This window comes from Micromonas pusilla (assembly GCF_000151265.4).
Source record: "Micromonas pusilla CCMP1545 genomic scaffold MICPUCscaffold_2, whole genome shotgun sequence".
NCBI lineage: Eukaryota > Viridiplantae > Chlorophyta > Mamiellophyceae > Mamiellales > Mamiellaceae > Micromonas > Micromonas pusilla.
This window is the reverse complement of record NW_003315883.1, coordinates 3,443-17,380: the sequence shown is the minus strand read 5'-3', so window position 1 is coordinate 17,380 and position 13,938 is coordinate 3,443. Positions and strand designations below refer to the sequence as shown.

At 61.3% G+C, this 13,938-nt stretch overlaps 2 protein-coding genes and 1 pseudogene across 3 annotated transcripts; 1 reads left to right on the top strand and 2 right to left on the bottom strand.

Moving 5' to 3' along the window:
• Positions 1-4,001: 4,001 nt before the first annotated feature.
• On the bottom strand, positions 4,002-4,997 carry ODA14 (annotated as a pseudogene; the record flags this gene model as incomplete). Its single annotated transcript has 6 exons — positions 4,002-4,139; positions 4,268-4,398; positions 4,459-4,564; positions 4,636-4,702; positions 4,781-4,848; positions 4,980-4,997. Coding segments are annotated over 6 exons (528 nt in total), but the record flags the coding sequence as incomplete, so codon positions are not given.
• A 3,698-nt stretch (positions 4,998-8,695) lies between these two features.
• On the top strand, positions 8,696-12,196 carry MICPUCDRAFT_63989 (uncharacterized protein; the record flags this gene model as incomplete). The annotated part of the gene is made up of 3 exons (XM_003056172.1): positions 8,696-9,952; positions 10,146-10,531; positions 10,717-12,196. The coding sequence occupies 3 exons, from the start codon at positions 8,696-8,698 to the stop codon at positions 12,194-12,196; spliced, it is 3,123 nt and encodes a 1,040-aa protein (XP_003056218.1).
• A 47-nt stretch (positions 12,197-12,243) lies between these two features.
• MICPUCDRAFT_54974 (glycosyltransferase family 2 protein) lies at positions 12,244-13,886 on the bottom strand. Its single transcript, XM_003055783.1, has 2 exons — positions 12,915-13,886; positions 12,244-12,727 (listed from the first exon to the last, which is right to left on the bottom strand). The coding sequence occupies exons 1-2, from the start codon at positions 13,475-13,477 to the stop codon at positions 12,385-12,387; spliced, it is 906 nt and encodes a 301-aa protein (XP_003055829.1). The 5' UTR covers positions 13,478-13,886; the 3' UTR covers positions 12,244-12,384.
• Between the last annotated feature and the right edge of the window lie 52 nt (positions 13,887-13,938).

Genomic DNA, 13,938 nt, shown 5'->3' with positions numbered 1-13,938 from the left:
ACGGCGGCGCGCGCGAGAGGACTGACGTCGCGATGGAGGCCGCGAGGAAAATTAACAACATTCGCCGTGCGCCGCGCGCGACACCCGGACCCGCGCCGCCTGGGCATCGCGTCGATTGTACGCCCGCATGCGCGTGCCCGTGGCACGAGTAGTACAGTACGACGGACGTGATTCGAGCACTAGAGTTTTTAGTCTGGTAGATCTGGAACAGAATATCTTCGCGAAAGGTCGCGCGGCGTGTTACATCGAGTGTCATTCTGCATGCGCGCGTTTCGTTGTGTCGTCGCGTGCTCGTTACGTCGTCGAACGCACCCGACACCTGGCCGCACCACCATCCGCGGCATCGCGGAACGTTCTTTGCGATCCGATCCTCCGCGCGCGCGATGCGTTCCACCCGCGCTCGCGCGCTCGCGCTGCCGTCGAGATCTAAGTTTTCGCGCATGAATTTCGCCCCTCCTCGCGCGTTCGCGCGCGTCGTCGTCGCGCTCCTCGCGCTCCTCCTCCCTACGCCCGCGCGCGCGGAGAACTGCGGCGACCCGCTCTCGTCGTGCTACGTCGGCAACGCGCGCGCAGAAGATCAGGAGCGCGACAGTCGGCAAAAATTCGGTCAGCGCTCGGAGTATCGCCCGACGCCGATCCGCGGCCAGCGACGACTCGATCGCTTCGAGCCCGTCGACGTGATCAGGCGCGTCCTCCCTCCTCACGCCGGTCCCCGTACGACCCCGTTCGCGCGCGTCCTCCTCACGCTGATCCCCGTACGACCCCGTTCGCGCGCGTGCTCCTCACGCCGGTCCCCGTACGACCCCGTTCGCGCGCGTGGTGAACGCCGCTCCTTGAACGCCGCTCCTCGAGGACGGACTCTGCCCGCGCGCGTCTCTCTTCGCCCATCCCTCGGTCGCAGCGTTCGACCGCGGTGCCTCGCGACTCCTCTGACGCGCCCCCGAACACCGCCCCGACGCGTCTTCATCGCGCGGGACGACCCTCAGACTCAGTCCGGGCGAGAAGCCTCTGAACGCGACCCAGCTCGCGCGATTCTGGAAGTCGTCCGAGTTTCACGATAATCGCATCGGGAACGCGATCCGCTTCTACGAGAAGCACGGTCTCATGCATTTCGTCTTCCGCGACGGGTGCGCCATAGACAAACCGTGGTTGCGCATTCTGAACGGAACGATTTACGACTGTTCGTACGAGTTCGACGGGACGTACTACAACAAGATCACGCCGTACGGCGAGGAGTGGATCCGATGCACGAAGACAGTCCCGACCTTAAATGGCCACGTCACGGACGAGGAGCTCGGGAGGACTCACGTCAGGTGCGTACTTTACAAAAGTTTTCCACCCGCCGCTCGGTTTCAAAATATGATAAGATCACCGTACCGTACCGTACCGTATGATCCGCGTCCCCTTTTAACCGACCGATGAACTTCTTTCGTGTGGAATCACCCTCAGCTGCGCGGCGTACGTCGACATGAAAACAGGCGTCCTCAAAGCCACCGACCCTAGATTGGAGGCGGAGAAAGTCCCCGTAGGCGGCGTCGCGCGCGTCGGGGGGAACGAGCACGTGAGTAACATCTACTCGTTCCGCGCCGTACGAGAAAGTCCCACGTGGCTCATCGTCGGCGCGGACGACTACGAGCGCTCGCCCGCGGAGAAACTGGCGGAGCGCAAGTTCAACGTTCCCGGCGTTCCCTTCAACTGTATGAGATACAGTACTGGTTGCAACGAGCAGACCGGCTACGACGTGGAGTTGCCGAGCCTGAAGATCCGACGGTTCGTCACCCCGACCTCGGACAACAACCCGGGTTGGCTCATAGAGAACATCAAGTCGAGAACGCTCGGGGAACCACTGTTTGAGACGTCCGACACCTGGACTCGTTGGTCCGCGCCATACGAGAAGAGTCCGTATGATATGACGGGAAAAAAGACGACCGCCAACGCTCTGGACCACGGGTACTCGTTTGACGAGTCCCCGGCGTACCCAAACACGCTCTTCATCGGTCGCACCGAATACGATCGCGAAGACACGAGCGACGGTATCATCGCGTGGGATTACGCGTGGGAAAACCCGGACGAAGAAGTCGACCCGGGCGGCCCTCCGACCGTTCCCGGAAAGAAATATATCCTCGGCAGATGGCGCGAGCCGCAGCTGCCTTGGAGCCTCCCTCGCGCGTTCCCCCCGGATGTCATTGCCAGGGAGAGGACGGCCATATGGAAGGGTTACACGTCAAGTAGGGCTTCAGGTTCTCTCGAAGACGGGGAGAATCTTTCCTTGCAATACGCGTGGGATCCCCCTACGTTACCCGCGCGCGCGCGCGACGCCCGCGAGAAGATCGCCGTGTCTTCGTACGTTTATCTCCGACAGTACGAGCCGGTTTACCAAAACCTCAGTGTTTCGGTGCCGGAAAACAAAGACGAGAAGATCGATTGGGCCGCGTACTTTGCCGAGGCCCCGTCGGCTGATGCGCCTCCGCCGAAAAAGCCCCCTCCGCCGCCGTATATCACGAAGCTATCGTCTACAGTCCGGGTAGATAACGCGGGCCAAAATGACCAAATGGGATACGACGACGACGGAGGAAAGGCGATGGCGCTCGACGGGGACACGATGGTGATCGGAGCTCCCGCGATCGAAAAGGCGTATCTCTTCAAAAAGACATCGGCGACGAATGAGTGGGCGCTCAGAGCGACGCTCCAACCTAGGGAAAGCTACGGATCCCTGATGTCCATGCCCTTCAATTGTAAGTTCGGTGACAACGTCGCCATCTCTGACGCGTTCATCGCCGTCGGGACGGGCAGGTCGGGGAAAGTATTTTTCTACAGACGCGACGCGACGGGAGACGCGGTACCTGTGTCACACGTTCACGTCGGGGGTTCAGATCCTAAGAGGAGCTTAGCGATGAGCAAAGACGGGAACACAGCTTTCGTCGGTGTACCAGGATACGAGGGTTGGTCTCGGAAGGTTTTCGTCCTCAGCAAGGACAAAAATACTGATGACTTCTCGCAGAGCGCGGTACTGACGGCGGATGACTACGTAGCCCAACCCCGTGCCTACGCAGCCCGCTTCGACAAGTCTTCGGATCGAGGTTTCGGATCGAGCGTGGCGGTCAGCGACGACGGTCAGACGCTGATCGTAGGCGCGGAAGGGGCCGAACAGCACGGCGCCGCGTACGTCTTCCAAGTGGACGAGTCTGACGCGAAGAAGTGGTCGCAAGTCACGAAGTTCAAAGCTTCAGAGCCGCTTGTTGATGGAACATTCGGTAGCGCGGTCGACATCTCAGGCGATACCGTCGTGGTCGCTTCAGAAGGCGCCAATTTGGTGTACGTTTTCACGCGCGACGGGTCCACGTGGACGCAACGATCGGTGCTCGCGTCCGACCTGGGCGTCGGCGAAGCGAACGCGTTCGGGAGATCAGTCGGCATCGATAAAGACACGATCATCATCGGCACACTCTCCAATCAGAACGAAGCCGCGTACTTGTACACGCGCGATGCTCCCGGCGTCGTTGCGAGCGAATGGTCCTATCGAAAAAAACTGGCATGTCCCGGGAATTCTCAAACCGGTCACCTGTTCGGCGCCTCCGTCGACGTCAGCGGCGACGCTTTCGCGGTGACGGCGGCGCGTTACAGGGAAATTACGTACCTTTGGGACCCTTTCAGGCGAGTAATGAAGTTGGGCACGACGTTCGTGTTCGAACGCGACGCCACCGCGGATGAAGGTACGGCGACCGCTCCTAGCTCTGCGGAGGAGCCGGCGCCGCCCAAACCTTACGGACCGACGCAGGTGGGCAACCTCTGGCACATCGGCAAACCGTTCGCTCCCGCGTATAATGCCCCGAATGGCCACTACGTCGACGCCGGAGATGCGCAACCGCAGGGTTGGGAAACGGTCCCCGGCGGCGGCTTCGCGGTGAAGGGCATGTCCGTGTACGTCGACAGATCAGGGAAGCTCGTACTATCTGTGACGGACCGAGGGAAGACGTTTTCTTGCAGAAAGAATACATATCCAGGGTCCGAACGTCAAAAATGCTCGCCGATATTCCCTTCGTGGTCGCGGAACGGTCAAAATTCGTATGGACACAAAAGGCCCGAGGAGTGCCGAAAAGTTTGCACCTCTTCAGACGCGTCGGTGCAGACGTGCACGAGCAAAGATGTCGTGCCAACGAGCGAGTGGACGCACGTCGCGTCGGTGTTCGATGGCGAGAACGTTTATTTGTACGTCGGCGAGACTTTGGCCTGCCAAGTCGAGGTTCCGAACGGACTCTACATGGACCATAACGACGTTCCCGTGTACACGCAATGCGAACACGAGGACTGCGGGGCCAATGAACCGACGACGCTCATGGGCGATTTCGATAGGCTGATCATAAAAGAACCGCACATGCTCGATCACAGCTCGCGCGCGGCGGCGCCGTTTCGCCCCGCGTCGGCGATGGCGGACATGTACGATTTTGTCGTTACCGTGGGCGACGACGTGTTGATCGACGACGCGCTCGCGGAGAGGTTGGCGGAACGAGCGAAATTTGCGCCGCCGCATCCGGACGCTTGGAAGAAACGTTGCCAGCCAGACTGCAACGACCCAAATTTATTCGTCAATCACGTTCCGATTCCTCAAGGACGGTGGACGAAGATACCTCTGGAACACACTGGTCCGTGGAAGGTAAACGCCGACGGCGACATCATGATCCAATCCAAATCAACTAGTATTGAACCATTTATTTTTTTGGGAGAAGTATTTGGCGAGCACACTATCGTAAAATATGCAATCTCGCTTCTGAGAGGCGAGAAGACGACGTGCGCGATGGAGGGGCTCTGCGGCGACGACTTCAAAAACGCATCCTTTCACGGCATCTTCGAGATGAAGGCGAACACGTCCGAGCCGAAATTCCGCGAGGTCGCGAAAGAAGCGAAGGTGAACTCACCCCAGAGCACCGTCTTCAAATCAGTCGAAGGGAAGCTCTTGAAAACCGGCGACCACAAAGATTTTCTCATCGTCGGGGGCGCTGAAAACCTCGTGTTCACGTGGCACAAGGAAACGCCGCGGAGAGAGGGGGGTTGGTCCACCACGGGGATTCCATTAGGGCGAGAATTCATCTTCAGCGGCCGGAGTATCACGCACATCGGCCACGACTACTTGAAAGAATTCTACGGGTACGCGGACCGAAGGATGCTCGACGACAAAAATTTCCTTCAACTCGAGTGGATGCCTCTCTCGCAAGACGCCGCGCCGACGCCGTGGGCGTGCACGAAGTTGGTCAACGTCTTCTCTCCTGACGGCGGTTTCACGTATTACGGCATGCTCGTCGCGGGATACGACCCGATGAAGGACCCGCTTTGGAAGTGCGATTTTGGCACAAATAAGGCCAGGTACGTCAACGGCGAACTAGGCTTCTACGACGTGCAGCGCGCGCTGGGAATCCGACGTCTCGTCACGGACGAGTGCAAGCCGTTGATGTCTATGAATAACAGGTACGGTTTCGCGTCGTACCTCGGGAACCGAAGAAACAGCAGCACGTTCGCGTCCGCGGGGGTTTCGAAACCAAACGGGGACTTTTTATTCGCCGGCAAGTTTGGTCCGCCGGGCGTGCTCGGGACGAATCTCAGCTTCCCCAGGGTGGACGTCACGCCAGAGGCGAAGGGTTGCGCATCGAACATCTCGCTCGAGGGTAAATACAACGACACCGCGGGTTCGAAGTGCATGTCGCAGGTTTTCACCCTCGAGGGCGCCGGGTGCGTCGAGGGCGATCCGAGCGCGTCGTGCGGTCATCCGAAATCGATCTCGTACCTCGGCGCCGGCGCCGCGGGGGACATGGCGCGCGCGATCACCGAGGGCAGCGTCGTCGTCTACGGCCCGCAGGGCGTTTTGAAGCTAAACGCGTACGCGAACGTCACGATTTGGAACTCGTGCGACTCGTGTAAGAAAACGGCTGAGGACGAGTGCGACGCGATGTGCGGCGGAGCGAAGCGCGTGAAAATTGACATCGGCCCGAGAGGGTTGAAAGTCGCCGTGCTCGATCTCAAAGCCAAAAAGCTTCACATTTTGGACGCCGCGAGCGGCGCTGAGATTCGGCGCGTGGATTTGAGTTTGGACGGACATGGCACGTTCGCAGACGTCGCGGTCAGTGATTTGCCTGCGCACGACAAGGTTTTCGTCGGCGGGTATAAAAAAGAGAACTGGATGGGAGATAATAACACGGATCCCGGGACCGTGGAGGTCGCGTTCGTCCGCGCGTTCGACATGTCCACGGGCCGTCGCTCGTGGACCACCTGGGACTTTCCCGGTTCGGCTATTCGATACGACGAATCCGCGCACACGCAAGTCAACGTCCTCGTCGTGGACAAGGCTGGCCGGCTATTCGTCGGCGGCAGCGTGACTGGCCGTGAGCTCAAGCCTTTTTTTGACATCCCGATCGCCGCGAATATTTTTCGATACGACGGCAGGAACGTCACGGGGACGATAAAGAACGCGGCTCTTTACGCGCAAAGACGCCCTGTGATCACGGCCACCGGACAAGATAAATACGGCGACGTGATTCATCCCCAGATGAAAGAGTTCTTCGCCGGGAGCGCCGCGTACGTCGGGCTCATCGAGCCTTTCGACGGGCACGTCATCCGCGGCAAGTTCTTGTTCAGCTACAAAAAATATGCGGAACGAGTGCATTTCCCCCTCGGTATAAGGAGTTATGATGGAACTAGAGGGTTGCACTCCATTTCCGTCACTGGCATGGACATCGACGACAAGGGCAACATCATCTTCGGCGGAAATTTCGGCGGCGATGTGGAGCATCGCGACTTTCAAACCACAAACGGGTACCCGCTCGCCAAAGCATCCGGCGGCGAACCGTACTTCGCGATTTACGACCCGAACCTGATTCGACGCGTGAAGTGGTCGCACCCGACGCAATATCGACACGTGCAGACGGAAGATAAGTTCTCGGCTCAATATTACATGCAATTTGGCGGCGGTGGACGCGTCACCGGTGTCGTCGGCGGCGGGTATTGTCCGGACGATCCGTTTACGTTTGGGTCGTGCACGAGCGCGCTGCTCATCGAGGCGGAACCGACGAAGGAGATGGGTCAGTTCTACACGTCCGCGAATGCGTTGCAAGTCTGGGGCGAGAATGCGAAATGGGGTACCGGGTGCGTCGAGTTCGAAGGCATCGACTGTCTCAAAACGGACGCGTACGCCGCGCTCATCAAAGGCCCGGCGCAGCTCGGGTCTTTGGAGTACTGCAACCCGCTGGATTTCAAAGAGCCTCCCTCGATGCTGATGTGGGCGCATTTCGTGAACTCCAAGGCGATGATCGACGTGAAATTCGACACGGACACGGACCGTGGCGAGACCGCGGGGCTGACGCTCGGCGGCGTGTACCCGTGCTCCGCGCTCTTCGACGCCAACACGACGGCGATTCTCGGCGCGAAGTGCACCGCGGTGTTTCTCGACAAGAGAACCGCGCGCGTGAACCTCGGTGAGAACCACGCCGTCATCGAAGCGAGCGACGGGTTGGCCGACGGATCCTTGGTCGCGATTCGTGGCGGAGTCGTGTACACCGATCGGTTCCGCGATAAAGGCGCCAGCTCCACGGCGTCGATCATGGTCACGAAACGACCAGGATTTCCCATCGCGGTGAAGGCGAAGTTGTCTTCTGTCCCTGAGCTGACCAAATATCTTATCCCCGGTTGCGTAAACAACATCACCCTTCCGCTCCGCGGGACTTATAGCACTGGTAAGCTCGGGACGCAACCGCTGCTGTTCAAGTGGTCTTACGACGGCATGCAAAGTGGCTGCGAATACGAATTCCCGGAGGACGAGGTGAAGGCGTCTCGTTTGCGCGCTTTCCTCGCGTCGCGACCGCCGACAAGGACCAACGTCATGATCCCCGAGTCCTTGCTTTTTTATCCGCAAAATTGCGATGGGGAACTTTACTTCTCCATGGTCGTCACCAACAAGGTTGGGCACGTGTACACGGATGACCCGGACGATAACCACGGGGACAAAGCGTCTCACAGCGTGGCCATGAAAAAAATCTACAAACCTTCATTCATTATATCCGTAGGTTCGGTTGGGGAAGCGAAGAGTTTGTCAGGTTATGCGACGGGTGTTTCAAGTTACGGGTGGATGCCGGACGAGTGCGTCGCTTGGATGAACGCGTTCACCACCGTTGAACCGACGTGGAACGCGACCGCCGCGATTGACCCTAATTGGCCGGCGGACCGCGTGACTGGTTGGCCCACGCCCTCGGGGCTTCACACGGACGTGGTGTCCCAGGAAGCGAAGCTCGCGAAGCTCGCGAAAGACGCCGGGCTCATGTTCAACGTTCCGAAGAATATGCTCTTCGGAGGGCGCGTGTACTCGTTCAACGCCACGTTCGTCGTCTCGTACAAGGGCGAGCGGCTGTTGACGAAGACGTTTTATAAAAAGGTAAAACCCAAATTCAACGTCATACGCAGTGTGGTGTACGGCGGCAACGGCGGCGAGTACTCGGAGTACGCGCAAAAGCTTCGGACCGACGACGTGCCCGAACCAGGGGTCTTCGACGAAACGAGGCTCAAGCCTACGCTCACGCGGACGGAGTGGCTGACCCGACGCGCGGTGGACGTCACGGAGGAGAATGAAATCGTCGCCCTCGCGGACGCGCGCATCGACCCGGACTGGCGCACGGATCGAGAGATCGCGGATCACGTCTGGAACTGCCGAAACATGGAGGCGGATCGACACGGGTGCGAGCTCGACATGGGCAAGGCGCCGACGCCCCCGAAAGCGACGCCTACGAACTCACGAGGACAGGTTGCTTTTTGGCCGGTGGAGGAACTCGATACCTTCGAAGGAGAAGCGCTCCCGAACGGAAGTCCGCTGGTGCTGCCCCCGAACGCGATGGAGTTTGGCAAGGATTACACGTTCACGCTGAACTCGCGGAAGTCGCTTCGGGAGAGTTTGCCTGACATGGGGATACTCACCACGGGACCGGGGTGCCCTTTCGCGAACATCGAGCCGATGAATTCGCGCGTCAACGCGCAGTATTTGTTCCGGATTTACGGATCCGGCTCGAGCAATCGTGGACGCGTGCAATTCCGGTGGACGATGGCGGACACTCTGCCCATCTCCGCTTCCGCGGAGTGGTCGAAGGAAATCTCCACGGACTGGCTCGACAAGTCGTATTTCTCCCTCGCGAAGAACACGTTGGTTCCCGGACGCGAGTACGTCCTCACGTTGTACGTCCGCCTCGTGAACGACAAAAACGGATGCCAAGGCAAAGCTCAGAGGCTCATCACCGTGAACGCTCCGCCGCGCGCGCTCGACGGCGTCTCGTTCGAGCCACCCGAGGGCGGCGTCGAGTTCCAGACGAAGTTCACCGTCGACTGCGGGCAGTGGATCGACACGGACGAGAGCCTGGACTACAGACTCGGGTTCTGGTACAACTTTGACGCGTACAACGCGCGATGGGCGTGGCTGAGCGACTTGCAGTACGGAGACGCCCTCTTCGAGGATGTCCTGTTGCCTCACAGCGGCGAGAAGGGAGGCGGTACGAAAATACGTTGCGTCGCGTTTGACGACGACGGCGCGTTCGGGTACTCGGAGACGATCGTCCCGGTCGCGGCCGCGGCGGACGTCCACGCGGTGATCGATAAGGTATTCGTCCAAGGCGACCATCGCGAGTACGTTCGCGTCTTCCCCGCGGCGCTTCGACGGCTGCAGCAGGTGGACAAGGAAAAGTACGCAAAGTTAGGCCTCTCTTTGTCCTCCTCTGGTGGCGGCGTCTCTTCATCGATAACGCGAAGAAAGCTCCTCTCGGAGAGTGATTTCGGCGCGGAGCTCAAGAAAGCGACCGACGCCATCGTCCGCATCACGAGCGAGACGTCGAACCCGTCCGTCGAGGTGCGAGACGCCGCGCTCGATCTGTTTGAGACGTACGTCGCCACGAAGCGCATGATCGACCCGAACGACGAGCATCCCGAGGTCCGTTCTATCTCACACTGGTCCCCATACGACCGCATCCCTCGCGTGGTGAACGCTGTTCCTTAAGAGTCCGTCCGAGGACTTCATCTCCCGGCGTATGTTTCTCTCCGCCCGCCCCTCTGTTTTATGGATAATCCAAACCCGCGACGCCTCACGACTCCGCCCGACGCCTTTGAACCTCGCCCCGACCTAGGCGTTGCCGATGTCGAACATCACCGCGATCATGGCGCGCATCGCGCACGACTGGCCGGACGACGAGCGCGCGGTCGCGACGATGCCCGGAGGCGACGACATCGGCGCGTGGTCCAGACTCACGAACGCGTACGGCGTCGCCGCGAGATTCCGCGGCTATGAAAAGTCCGGCGCGGCGTCGGCGAGGATTTTGCGCGGCGCCGCCGCCGCGGCTGCCGCGCGCGAGGAGACGTGCAACGCACCCGTCACCGTTCGCGCAATCGAAACAGACGCCGAACCGCGCGCGCGGCTGTACACGCGCGCGACGTACTCGGGAACCCCCGCGGGGTTTCACGCCGCGATGAACGACGCGGCGAACCCGTGGCCAGCGGAGGTTCCGAAATTCAGGCGCGTTCTAGTTACACTGGTCCCCATACGACCCCGTCCGCGTGGTGAACGCCGTTCCTTAAGGATTTTGCCGTCGTCTCTCTCCGCCCACCCCTCGCTTTCGATTCCCGCCCTCGACACCATTCGACTTCAACTGACGCCTTTGAACTCTACCCCGACATCGCTTTGTATGGAACGACCCTCAGCGTCGTCGGCGCGATTCACGCGAGCGGAGAGACGCACGAGACGGTGACGAAGATCAAGTCCGATCGATGCGCGACGTTTAGCGCGGGCGCGATACCGTCGACCGCGTTTTCGTCGTGCGCCGACGACTCGGACCGCGACTCGGACTCGTGCGGGCTGCCGATCATCGCGAGCGACGTCGTCGCGTCGTTCGCCGTCGTGGACGAGTTCTACGGGCAAATCGACGCGCTCGACAGCCTCCGCGTCCGCGTGACGCTCACGTCGCGTCTCGGCGCGGTGACGCGCGACGGCGCGACGCACGCGAGTAAAGTCCCGGCGACGCACGCGAAGCGTCTCTACTGCGCGACGCTCAATACCGTCTCCGCGGATGGCGCCGGGTCGCTCGCGGAGAAGGACGTCGCGTGGAGGACACGCGACGACGCCGGCTGCGAGATCACGTCTCTCGGCGGCGACGCGTACGCGTGCGAATGCTCGAAGCTCGGCGCGGTGACGCTCGCGGTCGCGGGGCCGTGGAACGCGGAGGAGTGGGGGGAAACGACGAAAGAGACGACGAAGGAGACGACGACGACGACGGCGACGACGGCGAAGAGCGAGGGTGAAAACGTGCGAGGGTCGACGCCCGCGCCCGCGGCGCCCGAGGCGCCTTCATCACCGGTCTCATCGGCTTCTACTGCGGTGTCATCGGAGCATCCTGTGTCACCGGGTCCGGTTTCTCCTCTTCCCGTGCCTTCGACTCCGGCGGACGCGGTGACGTCGACGACCGTCACGGCGACGTACGCGATCACGGGCATGTCCGCGGCGAAGGCGGAGGCGCAACTGAATTTCGTCGAAAACGTCGTGAAGTCGCGCCTGAGCCGCGGGATCAAATTCCATTCGCTCGCGCCGTCGCGCGTCTCCGCGGAGAAGAGCGCGGACGGCACGTCCGCGACGCTCGTGCTGAGATTCACCGGGTTCGTCGGGAAGGACCCGAGAGGCGTGAAGAGGTTTTCGCAGATGGCCGCGGGACCGCGTACGATGCGGGCGGTGAACGTGATCATGAAAAAGCGCGGGACGCTCGTCGTCTCCGCGAATTACAAAACCGATTCCGTCATCTCCTGGAGCGACGGGCACGTGAAGGCGCTCAGAGGACGCATCGGGGGGTTGATTAAAAAGGCGAAATCGGCCGCCGCGGCCGGCAACCAAGCCGCGCGAGCCAATTTCGCCCGCGGGATCGCGTACTTCAAGCGTCTGCTCAACGGACCGCCGACGGCGACGACCGCGTCGCTCGGCGGTCGCCTCGCGGCGCCCGAGCACGACGCCGCGACGCTTCCGGCGGTAGTCGCGGCGGTAGTCGCGACCGTCGTCGCCGCGGCTGCGCTCTTCGTAGTGACGCGTACGAGGCGCGGGCACGCGGGCGGAAGACGCGGCGGCGGCGGCGCGGATGAAAAAACCGCGTTTGTCGCCGCGGCGAACGACTACGGCGCGTCCGGGTCGTGGGCGTGATGAACGCGTGTTCGCATCAAATATATATTGTACATAGAGTAGACGTCCGACGTCAACCTTTTTGTTTTATTCAGTTTCATCATGTGTATAAAGTACAGTGCCTATGCCCTTAAGCCGCGAATTAACACAGTGTGTACCTTCGGCAGAACAACGACCTTCGTAGAACAACTACCTAGGGACGGCGTGCGCTAAGAGCTATCGTCGTCACGTCGCGGCGGCGGCCACGGCTCGCGCGACCAGAAGTACCGGCGCCGAATCCCCAGCAACCCCCACGCCATCTTCACGACGTCGCTCGCCTTCACCTTCGACCCGCCGACGTCCTTCCACCGCAACAGCGGGAACTCGTACACGCGCTCGCGCACGGGCGCGGACCCGTCGGCGACGGCGAGCGCGTGGAACCGCGCGAGCATCTCGACGTCGAAGACCCACCGCGTTCGGAACGGCTCGGAGAGCACGACGGCGAGCTCTGACGTCCCCCCCCCTACTACTTTGAACATCTTCGCGCCGCACTGCGTGTCGTAGACGCTCAGGCTCGGGGTCGTTCCATACGAGCGAACGTCGGGGTGGAGTTCAAAGGCGTCAGACGGAGTTGAAAGTCATCGAGGTGTGTCGGGATTGAAAGCGAGGGGTGGGCGTAGAGATGCGCCGGCAAAAGTCCTCAAGGATCGGCGTTCACCACGCGAACGCCGTCGTATGGGGACCAGTGTATAGAACGCACCTCAGCGTCCACGACGCGAGCGTCGCGAAGACGCGTCCCATGTAGTGCCGCGTCATGCTTCGCGAGATGTCGCGTCCGAGAAGGCCGACGCGCGCGCCGAAGACGATGTCGATCTCCGGGCGCGTCTCGAACACGTCGCGGAATAACCGCACGTGATCCAGCGGCGTCGCGAGGTCCGCGTCCCAGAACGCGACGTGCGACGCGCGGAGTCGTTCGATCGCGAATCGCAACCCGCGTCGCACCGCCTCCGCCTTCCCGACGTTCGCGCGGTCCGCGAGGATCTCGACCGCGCCCGCGGGCGCGCGATCGCGAATCTCGCGCAAGACGGCGAGCGTGTCGTCGCCGCTGCCGTCGTCCACGAACACGACGACGCAGGGTGACTCCCTGGTGGACGCGCGCGCGAAGGCGACGAACGCGTCGACGTCCAATCGCTTCGCCTCGTCGTGGCACGGGACGACGAGCGCGACGTCCGGCGGCGTGGACGGCCCGGACGTGGACGGACGCGACGACGCGCGCGCGGCGGCGGCGTCGCCGACGCGCGGGGAGCGACGCGTCGACGACATCGCGACGCGACGCGAGACCCGCGCGGCGCGGCGACGACTGGCGCTGCCGTGATGCCGAAGAGCCGAACGTCGAACCGCGCGGGGGCGCGATATTGGGGCGCGATATTGTACAGTACACTGTGTAGGTCTGATTACAAAAAGACTGAGCTCTAACCCATCCGGGTAAAACATGTGATCTAGAAGCGAGCAGACCGCACTACGAACAATCCTCTCACGTAGTAAGCAACCCCACGACGGGATTCATGGAACCCATGTGAGCCTCACGAGCGCACGAAGCCGGGGCGATGTGGAAATCGCCAGCAGTGTCGGGCTCCATAAAAAGGATTTGCGCTGCCGCGCCCGCGTGGAAGTTTTCAGAGTCACGTGAGGTTCTGAGCGCGTACGAGATGGGCGCGCCAGCGATGCGGTCCCCGATGGCGGATACGAGCGCGACGGAGATGTGGCCCATGATGCGTCGTTTC

What these genes read in the sequence shown, in the direction of transcription:
- MICPUCDRAFT_54974 (XM_003055783.1), bottom strand. Translation starts at nt 13,477, where the DNA reads ATGTCGTCGACGCGTCGCTCCCCGCGCGTCGGCGACGCCGCCGCCGCG. An exon ending in CTCGCGTCGTGGACGCTGAG is followed by an intron (nt 12,728 to 12,914) that starts GTGCGTTCTATA and finishes AACGACCCCGAG; the next exon opens with CCTGAGCGTCTACGACACGC.